Source organism: Polychytrium aggregatum, assembly GCF_025602895.1.
Source record: "Polychytrium aggregatum strain JEL109 chromosome Unknown BJ171scaffold_36, whole genome shotgun sequence".
Lineage (NCBI taxonomy): Eukaryota > Fungi > Chytridiomycota > Chytridiomycetes > Polychytriales > Polychytrium > Polychytrium aggregatum.
In genome coordinates, this window is record NW_026516238.1 from 88,307 (window position 1) to 103,574 (window position 15,268).

The 15,268-nt window shown below is 59.2% G+C and overlaps 4 protein-coding genes across 4 annotated transcripts; 2 read left to right on the forward strand and 2 right to left on the reverse strand.

Annotated features, from left to right (window-relative positions):
• Positions 1 to 1,004: 1,004 nt before the first annotated feature.
• BJ171DRAFT_584701 (uncharacterized protein) lies at positions 1,005 to 4,682 on the reverse strand (the record flags this gene model as incomplete). Its single annotated transcript, XM_053114318.1, has 8 exons — positions 1,005 to 1,360; positions 1,506 to 1,893; positions 1,991 to 2,075; positions 2,294 to 2,729; positions 3,008 to 3,653; positions 3,839 to 4,065; positions 4,188 to 4,206; positions 4,467 to 4,682. The coding sequence occupies 8 exons, from the start codon at positions 4,680 to 4,682 to the stop codon at positions 1,005 to 1,007; spliced, it is 2,373 nt and encodes a 790-aa protein (XP_052963884.1).
• Positions 4,683 to 6,013: 1,331 nt separating this feature from the next.
• Positions 6,014 to 9,582, reverse strand: BJ171DRAFT_516585 (uncharacterized protein). The gene is made up of 7 exons (XM_053112035.1): positions 9,301 to 9,582; positions 9,150 to 9,200; positions 8,769 to 9,024; positions 8,441 to 8,566; positions 6,944 to 8,259; positions 6,409 to 6,769; positions 6,014 to 6,245 (listed from the first exon to the last, which is right to left on the reverse strand). Exons 1-7 carry the CDS (start codon positions 9,463 to 9,465, stop codon positions 6,172 to 6,174), a joined length of 2,349 nt encoding a protein of 782 aa, XP_052963885.1. The 5' UTR covers positions 9,466 to 9,582; the 3' UTR covers positions 6,014 to 6,171.
• A 96-nt stretch (positions 9,583 to 9,678) lies between these two features.
• Positions 9,679 to 11,296, forward strand: BJ171DRAFT_516586 (NO signaling/Golgi transport ligand-binding domain-containing protein). Its single transcript, XM_053112036.1, has 6 exons — positions 9,679 to 9,895; positions 10,159 to 10,286; positions 10,446 to 10,563; positions 10,673 to 10,768; positions 10,985 to 11,078; positions 11,225 to 11,296. The coding sequence occupies exons 1-6, from the start codon at positions 9,836 to 9,838 to the stop codon at positions 11,251 to 11,253; spliced, it is 525 nt and encodes a 174-aa protein (XP_052963886.1). The 5' UTR covers positions 9,679 to 9,835; the 3' UTR covers positions 11,254 to 11,296.
• Positions 11,297 to 12,078: 782 nt separating this feature from the next.
• On the forward strand, positions 12,079 to 15,050 carry BJ171DRAFT_195899 (uncharacterized protein). Its single transcript, XM_053106218.1, has 8 exons — positions 12,079 to 12,129; positions 12,464 to 12,572; positions 12,805 to 12,908; positions 13,016 to 13,740; positions 13,947 to 14,243; positions 14,338 to 14,428; positions 14,571 to 14,665; positions 14,811 to 15,050. The coding sequence occupies exons 2-8, from the start codon at positions 12,508 to 12,510 to the stop codon at positions 14,973 to 14,975; spliced, it is 1,542 nt and encodes a 513-aa protein (XP_052963887.1). The 5' UTR covers positions 12,079 to 12,129; positions 12,464 to 12,507; the 3' UTR covers positions 14,976 to 15,050.
• The last annotated feature ends 218 nt before the right edge of the window (positions 15,051 to 15,268 follow it).

Consider the following 15,268-nt stretch of genomic DNA (forward strand, 5'->3'; position numbering starts at 1 on the left):
CTTGTGTGAGAGACCTGCTCGGTGGATGGCAGTGTGGCAGAGTGAGAGTGATACTTTCCTCTGGAGGATGGACTCGAGCTTGCATCGCAGCACAGGACCAGTCTGGAACGGGTCCTGTTCAATCAGGGTGCGGATGACTGGACATGCCTGCTCGAAGAAAGTGGATCTGCGAGCTGGGACCCGGGATGGGTCATCCAGCTTGCATCCTCGGTGCCATCGATGGATGGTGCTCTTGGACACACTGAATATGGAGGCGACCTTACGCAGGCTATGGATGAGGGCGTAGCATCGCAATGCGGCGGTGCGAAAGTCGGATGTGTGGCGAATGGTCATGGCCAGCACGCGATAACATTGGGTAACAAAATATTCGATGAATGGTCAAAAACCCGGGTGTCCCGTTTTTTATTGGATCGCCTGTAAACAGACAGATAGGGGGCGTCACACCCACCGCGCGGCCTGGACCGCTTTCGGCGACCTGCGCGCTGCTCTTGGGGTCTGTTGATCTGCCTGGTCTGCCTGGCATGGTCAGCCTGGCATGGTCTGGTGATGCGCCCTTTGGCCTGCGCTGCGGTGATCAGGTTGCTCGGCTGCGATGGCCGCTGCCGCTGGGAGGATGTGATGCGATGCGATGCGATGCGATACGTCTGGTCTGTCCGGCTGGTGGGCTGGCTCCCGACCCGCCTTCCCCTCCGCTTGGTGCGCTCGGCTTGGCCTCAAGTCGGCGGTGTATTGATGGGATATGCAGACATAGGACGGACGGCGAAACTGATACCGGCGTCAGAGGTCCTGGGGGAGTGGGTGTGATGGCAATCGCACAATGAAGCGGCGACAGGGACGAAAAGCCCAAGCGAATGGTGCTCGTGGGCGAATCCGCACTGTATCGCGATCGCCGTCGGCTGTCCGCATTGCCGCCGTCGTTGCTTCGCCTGCTATCGCTGCCGTCCTGGCCGTCACAGCGATGGGGTGGGGGCACTGCTCCCGACGAGCTGTCTTGGCATCGGTCCTCAGATGCGGTTTACAAAGACCGAAAAGTTCTTCGTCAGCAGCGAATCGCCGGCCTTGGCGCCGTTGGCGACGATTTCGAGCGCATTGAGTCCCGTCATGAGCGAGGCGCTAAAGTCCCATACCGTCGGCGTCCCGGTCTCGCCGATCGGCCCGGGTGTTGCGGCAAGCACCTGTCCGTTCATGTACATGGCGACGTTGTAGGCATAGCCCTTGCTGTGCCCGCAGAGCACTCGGATGTTGAGCGTGCGTACGCCCGACTCGACCGTGACGGCATGGTGGAGGACATGCGTCGTCAGCACCAGCCGCAGGAGGTTGTTGTTCGACACCAAGCCGATGGTGGTGATCAGTCGCTCGCCTGCTCGGCAGTTGTTGAAGGGCCACGAGAGCACAGAGGGGAGGAGGGGACAGGCGGTCAGCAAGGCCCACGAAACATGGCGAGCCGCAGGTCATTGAGCAAGTCGCTGAGCAAGTCGCTGAGCAAGTCGTTGAGCAAGACTTACCTTTGGGTGGTGGCCGCAGCGGCGGGGTGGTGGCCAGTACATGCTCCGCCGTTGTGCCGACAAAGCTCATGCCCTTGGCTGCACTCGCATCCGCTCCGTTGATCGCCGCCGCAAACCGTGCTGCCGCCATGTAGCCGCCAGCAGCAGCACCTGGCGATGCACCTTCGCGCACTGCAGCTGCTTGTCCATACGCAAAGCGGCCCGCGGCATTGGTGAACGGATTGAAGAGGATCGGTCCGCCGCCCTGGAACTGGCCGGGGCTGCCGTAGATCGCCCCAGCCAGATTGTACCCGCCTCGGTGCATGGCCACGAGGCCGTTTGGAGCCACTCCCGTGCCGGTGGTTGAAGCTGGGAACATCGCAGGCCCGCCCAGTGGCGAAGGATGCGCCTGGTGAGCCAGGCCGGACGCAGCGGGCTGGGGAGAATGCAGTTGCTGGGACCCCGATGATCCGGGATGGCCCGCATGAATATGGATCGCTGCCGACGTCGGTTTCGGCTGGGGGCGGGTCGGTGTCGAGGCCGGGGGCTGCAGTCGATGCGGGCTCGATCCCAGGCTTAACTGCTGCTGGGCTGCAATCAGTGCCGGTGTTGCTGGCCAGGCTTGCGGATGCGCTGGCACCGACCGTGGGGATTGTTGTGGAGCCGCAGTTGCGAGAGAGCTGGCGGACGATGACTTGATCTGGGCTTTCACTGGCCGAGGGCTGGCTGCGACGTCTGATCGACCCTCGGGTCGACCGCCATTGACGAGTCCACGCCCGTCAATTTCAGATGTCTCTGCTGGCGCGGACGTTGCCTCTGGTCCGGGCAGCGGAACGGTGCCGTTGGCATGCAGATTTGAGCCGGCCTTTGCCATCGACTCGGCGTCTTTGTCTGCCAGGTTGGCAAGGGCCTGCTTCTTGTGCGGCAGCTTCTTGGGCGTGGCCGTCTTGCCGGCATCTTTGGATGCGGATGCCGGTGCAGGAACAGGCGCAAGACCACCCAGTTCCTTCGGTGCATCGTCGGCGGGCTTGTGCTCTTTGGATGCGGCGCCCTTGGGTTCTTTCGGCGTTGGTGTCTTGGGCTCTTTGGGCTTTGCGCCGGCCTTCCTGGCCTTGGAACTTGGCTTGATAATGAGCACGGATGTGGGTGTTGGAGTCGCTGTCTCAGGGCTGACGACGCCGGTGGCCGATCCAGAAGGAGTTTTGGATGCTGCGGGCTCGTCCGTTTCCGCAGGAGTTACCGTTGCTGTTCTCGCAGACAAGAGCGAGCATCATTCGTTCGTCAACGAGGGCACAATCCATAGCCCCGACCAAATCGCTCTATCTCGTGGCTGGATCTTCGGGTTCGCTGTTGCAGCCAGCCTCTCACTGGCTACCAATACCGCAAGAATCCAGATGCATTCGCACCTCTTCCTGAGCGGCGGGGCAAACCCTGCTCCCCACAGCCCAAAGTGTGTCCAGTATATGCAGACACCCGAGTCTCCGAGCATCATCCCCGGCCAGAATCGCCTTGTTGGCACCCACCTCCAGAACCATCTTCCTCGTCCACGGCGTCCTTACTGTCCTTGGCATGTTTCTTGGAGCCGGCTGGTATCGGCGTAGTCGAGTCCGGCGGGATTGCCGGCGGAATCTTGATCTTGACGCCTGTGATGGGCAGCTCGGGCTTTGATTTCTCTCCTTTGGGTGTCTTGGTCTTGGAAGATGACTCGGGCTCGGAGCTATCGGGAGATCCAGGCGTATCCTTTTTATGCGTCAGCCTGATGGAAATGCCGCCTCCGCTCGTCACCTTCACGATTGGCGTCTTGGGCTGCTCGGCGGACTCGTCTTTGGTCGAGCTGCGGCTGCTGCGGGTCGTTTTGGTCGGGGTTTTGAGGACGAGATCGCCGTGTCCGTTCTCGCCGGCGGCTTCGTGGCACAAGGACGTCTCGGCAGCCTCGGCAGATGACGGCGGGGCCGGAGTTCCCTTTGCAGCCGGAGTTCCCTTTGCAGCCGGAGTCTTGGGCCGTTTGTAGTCGATAATGCCGTGCCAGCGAGCGTGCTTTGGATCCGAAATCAGCTCGAATGCCTTTTGGCTATGTCCATTTAATGCCTCGGGGTCGGCATTGTATTTGGTCAGCAGAGTCCGACACACCTCGGCGTGCCCCGCGTATGTCGCCCAAGCCAAGGCTCGCTAAGAGAAGCAGAGACGAGTGGTCATTATTCGTTGCAAGCGAGAGGCATCGAGAAGATAAAACCCACCGAATGCGTGCACCCCCTCCCCGACAGCGGGCTGCTCGTGGGACCAAAGCCCGATACGGTGTTGCCCAGTACTCAAGCTATCCCTGCTGATCCAGATGTGCCCATCCGCCCGCTTACCCCTTTGTACCAAGTGTCCTGGAGCTCGACATCTGCCCCGTGCTCCATGAGCTCCTCGATGATCTTGTTTCGGCCATGGTAGGCCGCTGCGTGGAGCGGCGACCAAGTATACTTTTCGCCCATAAACTCGCCCTTCCACCGGGTGTTGACGTTGTATCCGCCCTCGAGTATCTGCCGCACAAGATCGAGGTTGTTTGTTTCGATGGCGGTGTAGAGTTGCTTAGCCTCTGTTTCATTCCGAGCGCCGGGGAAAGGACATTGTCAACACCCACTCAACGACCGCCAGAAAGGCGCACATCAGTGATATGAGTCAGCCCCATTCGTCATAGCAGCCTCGGAGGACACTCACCTTCTTCAGACTCGGGTTTCTGTTCGTTCGCAAGTAGAGCCATCCACAGGCGAGCCCCCGATCCATACATATTCCAAGGTGCACAATCGCGGAGATTGCCGATGCAGAAGGCAGTGGCAAGTGAGTGGTTCCACCATTGACTAGAGCACTGTGCCAGCCCAAGGCGAGAGCACACAAGATCGCATGAAGCGACACAACCAATCGACCACCGCCGCCAAAGCCAGGTCCAGATCCAGATCCAGATCCATCCACGCATGCAAATGGCCCCTGCCGCCGTACCAGCGAGCCGGATTTCGCCTTCTTGTTCTTTGGAGTGTGCTCATCTGCAGTCAGGTATTCTTTGTCAGTGGATGACCGCCGTCGCTTTGCCGATGGTGTCTCAGGAGTCTGTTGCTGCTCCTCCGAGGCCAGCTTGGAGCCCAGCGAGAGCTTGATGGTCGGCAGAGTCGGCGTCTTGCCAGGCTGCTTTGGGGTTGCGTTCTTTGATGAGCCCATTGACTATTGTGTATTGGGATTGCCGGGGGGATATTGAATTGTCGGAATGCTGAGCGCTGGCAGGTGGAGATCGGTGCGCCGATGGCCAGGCTCGAAATGAGATGATATGCCGCACTTGATTTGAATGCTATAACGCAATGCGACCGACAACAGCGGGTGGGCTGCTCCAGAGAATCAAGAGATCTGGTGAGGAGAAGCAAGGAGAAGGGTAGCGATGAATGCAAACTGCGTGAGAGGCGTGGCCTGAAAGGAGACGACAGCGAAGTGGCCGTGCAGATGGATGGGCTGCCCTCGGCGGATCCGATCCAAGAGATCTGAGCTGTGCTGATCTGATCAGCGTCAGACAGTCCGGGACAGAGCCAGGAACCAACCAACCAACCAACCCGTACGGAGATGGCAGATGAGATCGAGGAAGCAGAAGAACCCAGATCGCCACATTGCCGAAACAAAGGTCGGTGTCGGGCTATTTTCCCGGCCGCTCTCGAGTCGCTGGGCTCATTCCCCCAGCGAGTGTGTAAGGCAGGGTGGGGCGGGGTGCCTCGATAGATCCGAGGGGAGGGTGCCCAGCCGGGGGGGTGCATGTCGGTCAGAGGTGCTGGCCTCCTGATCTTGTTTTGGGTGCCGCTGCCGAGCCCCCCCTTCCAGCGGAAACGAGTCGCCCTGATCGCGGATCCGGCCAGGGAAACGAGACGATGCGGTGCGCCGAATGGAGGGCGGATGTGCAGCAGGAGCAATGCGAGGAGATCCAGGCTGCTCGCCCGATATCGTCTCAAATGCCACAGGCGATAGAGGCTTGGCCCTCGATCCATTCCCAGCCCCCCCCGGCGGATGAGCCTTGTGCCGGAAGGACGACACCCAAGAATCCATCTCTTGATCACCGGCGCCAGATACGACAGCCTCGGGCCGGCTCCACCAAAGGGGGAAGAAACACAGGCACAGCAGCATCGGCTGTCCGGCACGCTGCTCTACTTACGACGAGTGCGCAGATGCAGATGCAGATGGAGGGTGGGCTCCCGAGCGGCCAGAAGCTCCTGGGCGTACGGAAACGCAGTGGGTGCTGAAGCTCGGCGATGGGTGTGCTTGATGGGCAGGTCGTTGGACACTTTGGTCTTGTGCTGGAAGACGTTGTGCGAGCGAGACGGCGAGAGCAGACGAGAGGCGGCCGAGGAGCAGAGCGAGAGCGCGGCGAGAGCGATCGCGCCATCCCTCCCCGCTTGGCTCTTGGCCGATGTCGAGCCGGGTGCCTGGCTCTCGATGCACTCATTGCACTCCCGGCACACTCATTGCACAGACGCAGGCCCCACAGCAGGCTGCTCGAGGGTGTGCGGAAACAGGGGTCCGATAGAATGGTGTATTCCCGGGTAGTCCCTCAACAGGTGGATTCTCGTCGGTCCCACGCCGGCCATCTCTCTGCCAGCATTTGTTAACTTGGTGTCGAGAGTGATGCAGGCTTTCGACCCTCCAAGCCTCGGGACTCACAGCTCAAAGCTCAAAACTCAAACTCCTTGCGGAACGCATCCAGGTCCTCGTTGGCACAGGCAGTGCCCAAATCCGGTCGGCGCACTATCGATGCGTTGTGATGAGGACAGCGTCAGTCAGGGTCGTGTCGGCGAGTCGGAGCGCCATCGGAGCGTCTGGCTGCCTTAGTCAGCATGTACGGTGGCAGTGATCCGTTGCGCACCGGGTTGGCCGACGATACCCCGATCGATTCGATCCCTCCACTTACTGAAACTCTCGACCACGGTGCGGAGGGTATCCCACAGGTTGCGCGACTTGAGCGACTGCATGTCGTGAATAGGGTTGAGGCTTGTGCCATATCCTACCAGCCCATTTGGGTCCGCGCTTAGCGGTGCCCCAAGCTTCTGATACACCTGGCTCAGCCCCTCGTTCTGGATGGACAGCGCCGCAAGGAAGTGCCCAGCTGCTTCCTTGTAGTACTCGAGCTGCATGCAGCTGATGCCGATGTTGTACCGCGTCCGGATGCAACACGGGTTGATTTCCAGGGCCGTGGTATAGGCCTCCAGAGCACGGGTGGTGTCGCCGGCATTGGCCAAGGTTGCACCCAGTTTGTTCCATAGCAAGTAGTCCTGCAGAACAGAAAATCAGGCATGGCTCAGCACAGCGTGACTTGAAGTCGCGGTGTCGTCCGATCGCTGGCCCTCCATCGACAGCGCGCATGAGCCCCGTCTCCTGTGGGCGTCCATTCAAAAGGCGTGTAGACTGCCAAGGACTCGCCCGCGCGAGCAGCCAGGGATACTTACTCGGGGGCGCTTGCTGAGGGCAGCTTCAAAGCACTCGGTCGCCTTTTGCCATTCTCCCGAGATGTGGAACAGGACTCCGAGCGCCACCTGAACGTTGGGATCGAGATCAAACGGACGGCAGCGCGCAGCTTCGATAAACATCTCGGTCAGCCGAGCCACGGGTGTGGGGGCGGTACTGTCTTTGAAGCGTTGGTGGACAGATTGGTACTCGGGCTGGTTTGACAGCCACGACTCAAGCGACTGGATGGCCCTGTCCCGCAGACTTTCGTTGGTGTAGGAGACTGCCAGGTCGATCCAGGCGCCCGACGCTGCTGAGCCGGTCTGGAGAGACTTGCGGAGGGCCGAGATCGCGGCCACATCGTTTTCGTTCTCTTGCTGAGCAAGACCCAGTTGGAGCCACACGCTCGAGGGTTCGTTGGACTGCTGTACAATCGCCTCGTAGATGAGGATCTTGTCGATCAGATTCTGGTTGCTGAGGCCTTCTAGCGCTCGAGAAAGCGCTTCCGGAGACTGCGACAGATACGGATTGTTTGGGCTGAACTCATAGTTGTCGTATCGAGCGTGAAAGTGCGCACCCTGGGAGTTCAGGACGCTCATGATCTTTTCCTGCAGATCGCGGTTCTCAGTTTCGAACTGAGCGACCCAGTCGTCACGCGAATCGGTGCTCGTTGAACCAAGGGCGGTCTGGCCTTGATCACTTTGCTTGAATGCTTCGAAATCCCGCAGCATCTCAGCATGATCCAGCGCTTTGGTGGGGGGCAGATGCGTCTCTGTAAAATCCTCGATCCAGTCGCCGTCGTTGTCGCCGTCGTGTTGGACTTGCAGGGATGTGAATTCCTCTTCCCACCTCGAGCGTTGGACGGGCGGTTGATCGAACTGGCCGATCCACTTGTCTGCAGCGGCGTGGGGGCTCTCGAGAGCAGTTGCACTGGGATCGGTACCCATTTCTACTCTGAATTCGCTCGCCCAGGTCGATGCCGTGGCCTGCGATTGTGTCGGTGCGGCGACAAATTGATCCGCCCAAGTTCCTGCGGCGCCTCTGGGCTCGGTCACGGCGGTAACGGTGTTGTTCTCAATGACAACCTTTTCGTCTCGGATCTGCTCCATAAACGCAAAGAACTTGGAGTTCTTCATCTTGGCGTTGTTGGAACTTGCCACGATGTCTGTGATGAGGCCGGCTACATTCTTGAGCTGTTCCTTTGGGGTGTCGCCGCTGACGACTACCGGTTGCTGCGCCTGAAACTCGTCCGCCCACGATTCAGCGGAGCCGCCTTGGAGTGTCGAAAACTCATCGGTCCAAGATCCCACGTTGGTTTCTGGAGCGAAACGAGCAGAAAGAGAGGCACGGAGAGACGCATTAATTCCCCATCCACACCTCCCGTCACCGGATTCCCCGGGTGCACATGGTTCAGACGCTTCAGCCAGCTTACTCCTCGATGAGAGGTGTGGACCAGACGCAGCATGGTTCTCGGCGCGCTCAAGACCATCAATGCATACTCTTTGCATCCTCAAATGCTGCTTCAAAAAGTGCGCTGTGGTTCTCTGCAAGCGCAGACATCGGAGGCAGTCCATCCTGACTGGCTTGGAACTCTTGCGTCCACTGAGTCGGCAGCTCGGTAGTGACTAGACATGAGAGTGGAGCGGTTCAGCCGCAACGACGAGTGGTCAACACGGGCATGAACGAGAACCACAGGGAACGCATCGCGCATTGATGGGATATGCAGTAGCCACGATACGATTCCCGATAATAGCAGACCAGGCCGATGATGTCGGGGTTTGCGAAAATGCCTTGCAGTTCGTATTCGCCTCAGACGCAGTGACTCACCTTGAGCGCGACGAAACGCCGATTCGAACATCGGGTGATGCGGCGACTCGAGAGGGATGCCCCCGGCTTTCTGAGCCAGAAACTCGGCGGTGAAATCCGGTGCCGCAACAGCCGCATGGGCCATTTGTCCCAGATTCATTTGCTCAAGCTGCTGGCCCAGCGAGTGGACGGGCGATGGGCGCTGGGCAGAACGCAGGGGAGTACCAAACAGCGGTCCCTTGAGTGGGGATGTGCTTTCATAGAACTCGTCCACAAGCTGGTACAAGAAAGAAAGGCACCATCATCAGCAGAGTTGCAGGACATGCTAGGCCAAGACAAAGAGCCAAGTTGATCATGCTCTCTTGGACGATGAAACAGTCAGCGCTGCAGACTGCGCCTTACCTTTTGATTGTGCAGCAGCTCGGCATCAGGACGAGCGAGCGGGACCGGGCGCTGTTGAATGGAGTTCAAGGCCGAGCGTAGCGACGCCGTGGTCAGTGCGAGTCTCGACAGATGGACAATCGAGTAGGGAATACGATTCGCCGCGACATACCAGGGCCAGCTGGCCAGGATGGGCGAACGGCGACTGGGAGGATGGGCCAGCGACGGGATACGAGTGGGGAGGACGCTGGTTCTTCTGGCTGCTGGAACCTGCTTGGTCGAGGTGGGCCGAGAGCATTCGCAAAGGATTGCTTGCAGGGGCGCAGTGGTCGGCCATGGTTCTCGCTGCTGGAGGGGGGTGTGCTTGGACTGCGACGGGCGATGGATGATGGGCGATGGATGATGGGCGATCGACGATGGATGATGGATGATGGGTGATGGGCGACGAGCGATGGGCGAACAACACCGCCGATCATGTGAGGACTGCAGCAGGGTTTCACATGATTTGCCGAACACCATCGCGGCTTCAACCAGTCCCTCTTGCCTCACGGCTTGGATTCCATCGCCGCTGCCGACCAAAGCAACCCCTGTTGTTTCGCAGCCACCCCTGCCTGCAGCAAGCCTGGCTCGCCACCGACGCTGCAGCGTGAAGACTCGAATCAGCCCGCCGATCGACTTGATCCTGCCTGATCCCCGCAACAACAGCCATGTCACTGGCCGCCTTCGGTCTGGGCGAGGATGCATCTCGTGTCAACGAAAGTTGTATGGTGAGTCGACCCACGCCACGATGGTCTATGCATCCCTCTGCCACAGAGCTGTTCCCCACGAGGTCTCTGGGTCGATCGGATGCGTGGTGATCGAACAGCGACAGCCAAATCTGGTCCGGCGTGCTGGATCTTGTCCAGAGCCATGTGCTTCGGGCGGATATGCGAACCACGGCGATGCCGCTGCCAATTGTCCGGTCGGCTGTTGGCCATCCGTCAAGCTGATGTGTCTTTGCACACCGTCTCGGTCGGTCGGGCGGCTGCAGGATTTTTTGATTATGGAGATGGTGCAGCAGATGCACAAGGGCCCCGGTGGAGTCGAAGTCGATAAGGAGGCGGCCTATTTCAAGCTCGAGAATCTGGGCTACCGAGTTGGATTTGCCCTGGCCGAGCGGTAAGAATGCAGGGCGATTTTGGCGGGTCCGCGGCGTCTCTACCAGGCCTCAAGAGGCGATTGCGCCCGCTGGTCCGCAACCCGGCCTCGAGGTGTTCGTGGACCTGACGACAATCGCTGTCTCGAATTCGGCGGTGCGCCCGGGTTGTGCTTCTTCAGATTCACCAAAGACAAGCCCCGGTTTGTGGACAGTCTGGACGTTGTCAAGTTTATCTGTCGGGACTTTTGGATGGAGCTCTTCAAAAAGAACATCGACAACCTCAAAACCAACCATCGGGTGAGCACGGCCGATAGACGAGCAGGCCCGCGGCAGCCTTGGCTCTCCACCTCAGAGCTGTCGAGCGAGCATGCTAACACACTTCACTGCGTCTCTTCCATCGATCTAGGGCACTTTTGTGCTGACAGACAACTCGTTTCGATGGTTCCAACGGATGTCTGATAGCGGTGGCGGTCTAGCAGCCACGAGTCTGAAGGCGTTTCCGGTATGGTGCTGGGAAGGCATGATCCAACTGACACTGGCCGCTGCGGCATGGTCCCAGCCATCGGGCAAAGCGGCGACAACGATAAACAGGAGCAAGCCGAGCGGCTCGAGACAGTGCACGGACGATCGGGAACCGAGACGCTTGGATTGCGAACCACCTCGACAACGCCACTGATCTGCTCATCGTCTCGCTTACCGTCCTCCCGTTCTGCTGCAGTATCTCGCCTTTCCGTGCGGACTGATCCGCGGCGTGTTGGCCAACACTGGCCTGTCCAGTGTCGTTATTGCAGAGGTGTCGAATATGCCGCAATGTAAGCAGTCACTCTCGAGCATATGGCAGCTTGCATCGGGGGAATGCCATGTGCAGTTCCGTCGCTTGATATCCGTTGGTCATGGCTCGGATCAGCCGTGGATCTACGACACTGCTCGAGGCTGACACTGTCGATTTATCTCCAAGGCATTTTCCAAATCAAAATCAAAACGTGATCATGGCTGCTTGATCTGGCTCAATACAACTCATGAAACTGGAGGCATCGGCGGCGGGGCCATCCGTGAGCATGATGCCGAAGGTGTGGAATATGCGGGGCGTCTGGGCTCGGCCCCTCGCGGCCCAGTTGCCGCTGGTTGAGCCGATTGCGCTTCTTGCCCCCATGGCCGCCGAGCAGAGACTCGTATGAGGAGCACATCCAGCCCGCTTCAATCTGGCTGGTGCGATACCACACCAGCGACCAGCGCGGCCTTTTGCAGGGCGCATGGCATCGATGTGGATGTGTGGTCTGGATGGGGCATTGTCTGCACACTCGACCAGGGCATGTTTCGTCGAGTGCGCTGTGTCGGCAGAGTGCCCAGGCGCTGCTGTCTCGGCACGGCATTGAGGTCGGAGCCAACGGGCGCTGTGAACAAGCCACAGAGATCGCCCAAAAACGCAAAAACGAAAAACCTGGCCCTGACCTGAGCCCGCCTGCCCCCCGGCTGTTGAGACCGATCTGCCTGCCCATCCGAGCCCACGGGCCTGGTCTACGAGATCCAGCATCCTCTCCTCTCTCTTCGGCTCCAGCATCCATTCGCCCATCGACCATGCTGCGCCAAGCTTTCCGCCCCGTTGTCGGCCTCCGCGCTGCCCGCACGAACCTCATCCCGGCTGCGACCATCCGGCTTGCCCCTGTCTCGGTCCTTGCCCAGCGCCGCTTGCTGTCCTCCTCCAGGATCGCCCATAGCCAGTCCGGCGTCGAGCTTCGTGCCAGCACCCTCGAGATCGTGAGCCGAGTTGGCGCTCTGCAGCGAGAGCTCGATGAAAAGAACGCCGAGTGGGTGCAGCGCATTGCCAAAGACGCAACCGATTTCGATGCTCCGTTTCGAGTCGTGAGTACGTACATGCGACCTTGAACCAAACTGCTCGTTGTCGCAGGCGCTAGAGAGCTCGCGCGAATGCATTGCTGCGGTGGCATTCGGGCTGCTGTTTGTTGGCGGTGGTGTCAGCGTTTGGCAGATTGCTTTCGGCTCTTTGCTATCGGGACTTGGGGGTCGATGGCTGGTCGTATTCCGTCTCGGCCAGCGTCAAGCCGATGTATTATCGCCGTGCAGTTCAACCCACACGATCGATATCGACTGACCACATTTCCATTCCGGCGTACCTCGTGCTGCTGACTGTGTCGATGCCAATATTGGCGGACATATCCTCGGCCTGCACCCTCAGTCATCGGCGAGCTGTACTCGGGCTACGAATCCCTCGTCAACGCCATGCTGGACTACCCTCAGTCCAGCTCGCTTGTGCCCGAAGGCGCCAAGGGCTCCTACCGCATCTCGTAAGTTGCCAGCCTGAGAGAGAAGATTGGTCGTCGACAAGTCCGTATTCAGTAGAGTCGCCCACTGTTAGCGACCGCATCATCGCTTCGGCCAGGACCGTGAGGCTCACGGCGGATCGGCCCTTTGCGGAGCAGTGAAGCGGCATGGTGCTCGACATGGCGATCGTCGTCGGCTGCTTCACCGGATCGGTCTCGTGTGTGGTCCGCTGACCAGCTGGTCTATCTGTTACAGTTACGGATCCGACTCGGCTCCCTCGCCCTCGCTGGACTTTGCCGACCTCAAATCCAGTGTCGACTGGCTTCGAAACAGCAACGTCGAACTCCACGTCGTTCCACGTATGTTGCGCCTGTTGCCCAGCCTCCCTTCTGTTGAAGTTTCGTCATGCAATATACCACTAACCGCGGTCGAACTGCATCGGCCCTGCTACTCTGATACATCTCAGGGGGCGAGGCTCTGGAGCCCAAGGCGACAGCTCTTGAAGACGCCGTATGCAAGGGTGACGTTGTCATTTACGTGACCGATAACCACCACCAACTTGCCACGCAGTCCGAGGTTGACTTTTTCAAGCAGGTCTACGCCAGCGGCAGGCCTAATGTGGTCTTGGCCGTCAACCAAGCCACCGATCTCAGCGACGAGCAGACCAAACTGGTCGAGGAGCGTGTGAGCGCTCGGCTGGCTGCTGTTCGCCAGTTGGCAGGCTCTAAGGTCTCAAATGAGAGTGTCCAGGTTCTCGTCACCTCTGCCCAGCAGGCCCGCCGAGGTCAAGAGCTTGGCTCCGGGGTGGGCGAGCTCCGAACGACGGTTCTGAGCTTCCTCAACAGTGCGGGTCTTGAGCGAGCTCGTCAGCAAAAGACAAGCTACCTCACCAGCCAAGCACTTGCGCGCCTTGAGCACGACCAGACGCAAGCGCTGGACCTACTGAAGCAGTCCGAGGAACAGATCCAGGCCCTCGTCAAGACCATCACCAGCACCGAGGCCCGCATTCACTCCGAGTTTAAGATCCGCGATCTGATTGCAGTGGATCAAAGTCTGGCACTTCTGACCACGAGCCTGCGCTCGTACTTTGACCAAGTCAAGTACTGGAAGCTCTTTTGGCGATCGGACTTTTTGGCATCCGATTTGCAGCATCGTATGCGCGAATGCTCCTTGAACGAGGCCGAGAACAGGGTAGGGCTGCGTGGTGTGGACCATGTCCCAATGGACAACGACAGTGCGTCCGGGCAGCTCGCTCTGTGCTCCTGCTTGTCTGCTTACGCATGAACTTTCTTGACTGCATCTCACGCACTGGGTTCGTTGGCGCATACGCAATCGACGACCGACGGAATTGGATTACATGGACATGATCCTGGTGTCCACAAACGAACAAACCATAGATGATCTATTCGATCGGCAAGCTCAATCAGGGCCTGGTTGGCCTCTACGACCAAGTGCAGCAGCAGCTCGAAATCTTGAGCAGCCCCACCAGCCCTCTCGCCCAGCATCCCATCACCCGCGAGCTCCAGCAGGACATCCAGAGAATCCTTGAGATTGTCGAAAAGCAGAGACCGCCTGTAAATGAGGTCGATCCCATGAAGCTCCGCAACCAAGTCGCCGCTTTTGATGAGTCAAAGCAGGGCGATGAGCTCCAGAATGTTGCGAACCGGCTCGTACGCACGAGCGTCGGAGTGCAAGTGAGTTGTCGACTGCTGTTGGTTTGGCTGGGTAGGATGTTCATGGCTGGGTAGGATGCTCATGGCTTGGATTTTGTTGTCCCCACCGCCGCAGCTGGCTGTCTTGTCGCTCGGCCTTCTCTTTACCCATCTAGGTGTTCCGTGGGCCATCTCTATTCCCAGCACGATCCTTGCGTCTGGTCTCGGTGAGAACTGTGCTGTCGTGCTCAACCAAAATGCTTGAATGCGCCGATCTCCCAGGCGTGTCGCGATGTTTTCTATTGGCAGCTGTCTAATAGCGCCATTTCCCAATCGCCCTCCCTTCGCCGGCCGCTGTGGGAACGCAAGGCTTTGGATGGATGGGCCTTCGCTGGACCAGCATGACCGATCGCTTTATCTCACGAATTGGAGGTGCCCAGAAGACCTTGAAGGAGAAGCTAGCGGTAGGTGGCGGATATGGTTGCGAGACGAGGCCAGCTAGATCAGGAGGCAACAGCACCGATGTTATGAATCGACCCAACAGCAATCCGACATGTGGCCTGGAATGGTGGTCGCTTGACTTTAACCTTGCTGCGGCACTTCAAACAGGCAACCTATGAGGAGGACTTTACTCGGGTCGCTGGGAAGCCGCTGCGGGATCTGATCAAGCTCTTCAACGAGGCCTCGAGTCTGCGCACCAAAAAAGCCACCGACCGTCTGCAGCAGATCCGGGATGCACAAAGGTCGATCGAGCAGCTGAAGAAGCTTCAGTAGCCAGGCCATGTCAAAGACGAACACAAGCAATTGCAGACGCCGGGACCGACACCCATGACCCTCCCAGCAGAGGAGGTGCGGCGCCGCTGCAATATCGGAGGCTGGCGACGCTGCTCGGCCTGACTAGGGCTGTTTGCTGTTTTACAGAGCTCACACGACGAAGCAGGAGGCCTTGCTTTTGAGAATGCCGATTAATACACCACATCTCCTGCGGGAAGAGGTTGAAGCACTGTTCGCTATTACCGCACCAATCCCGAGCCCGTTTCCCGTCTTGGCTGGCAGTCGAGGCTTTC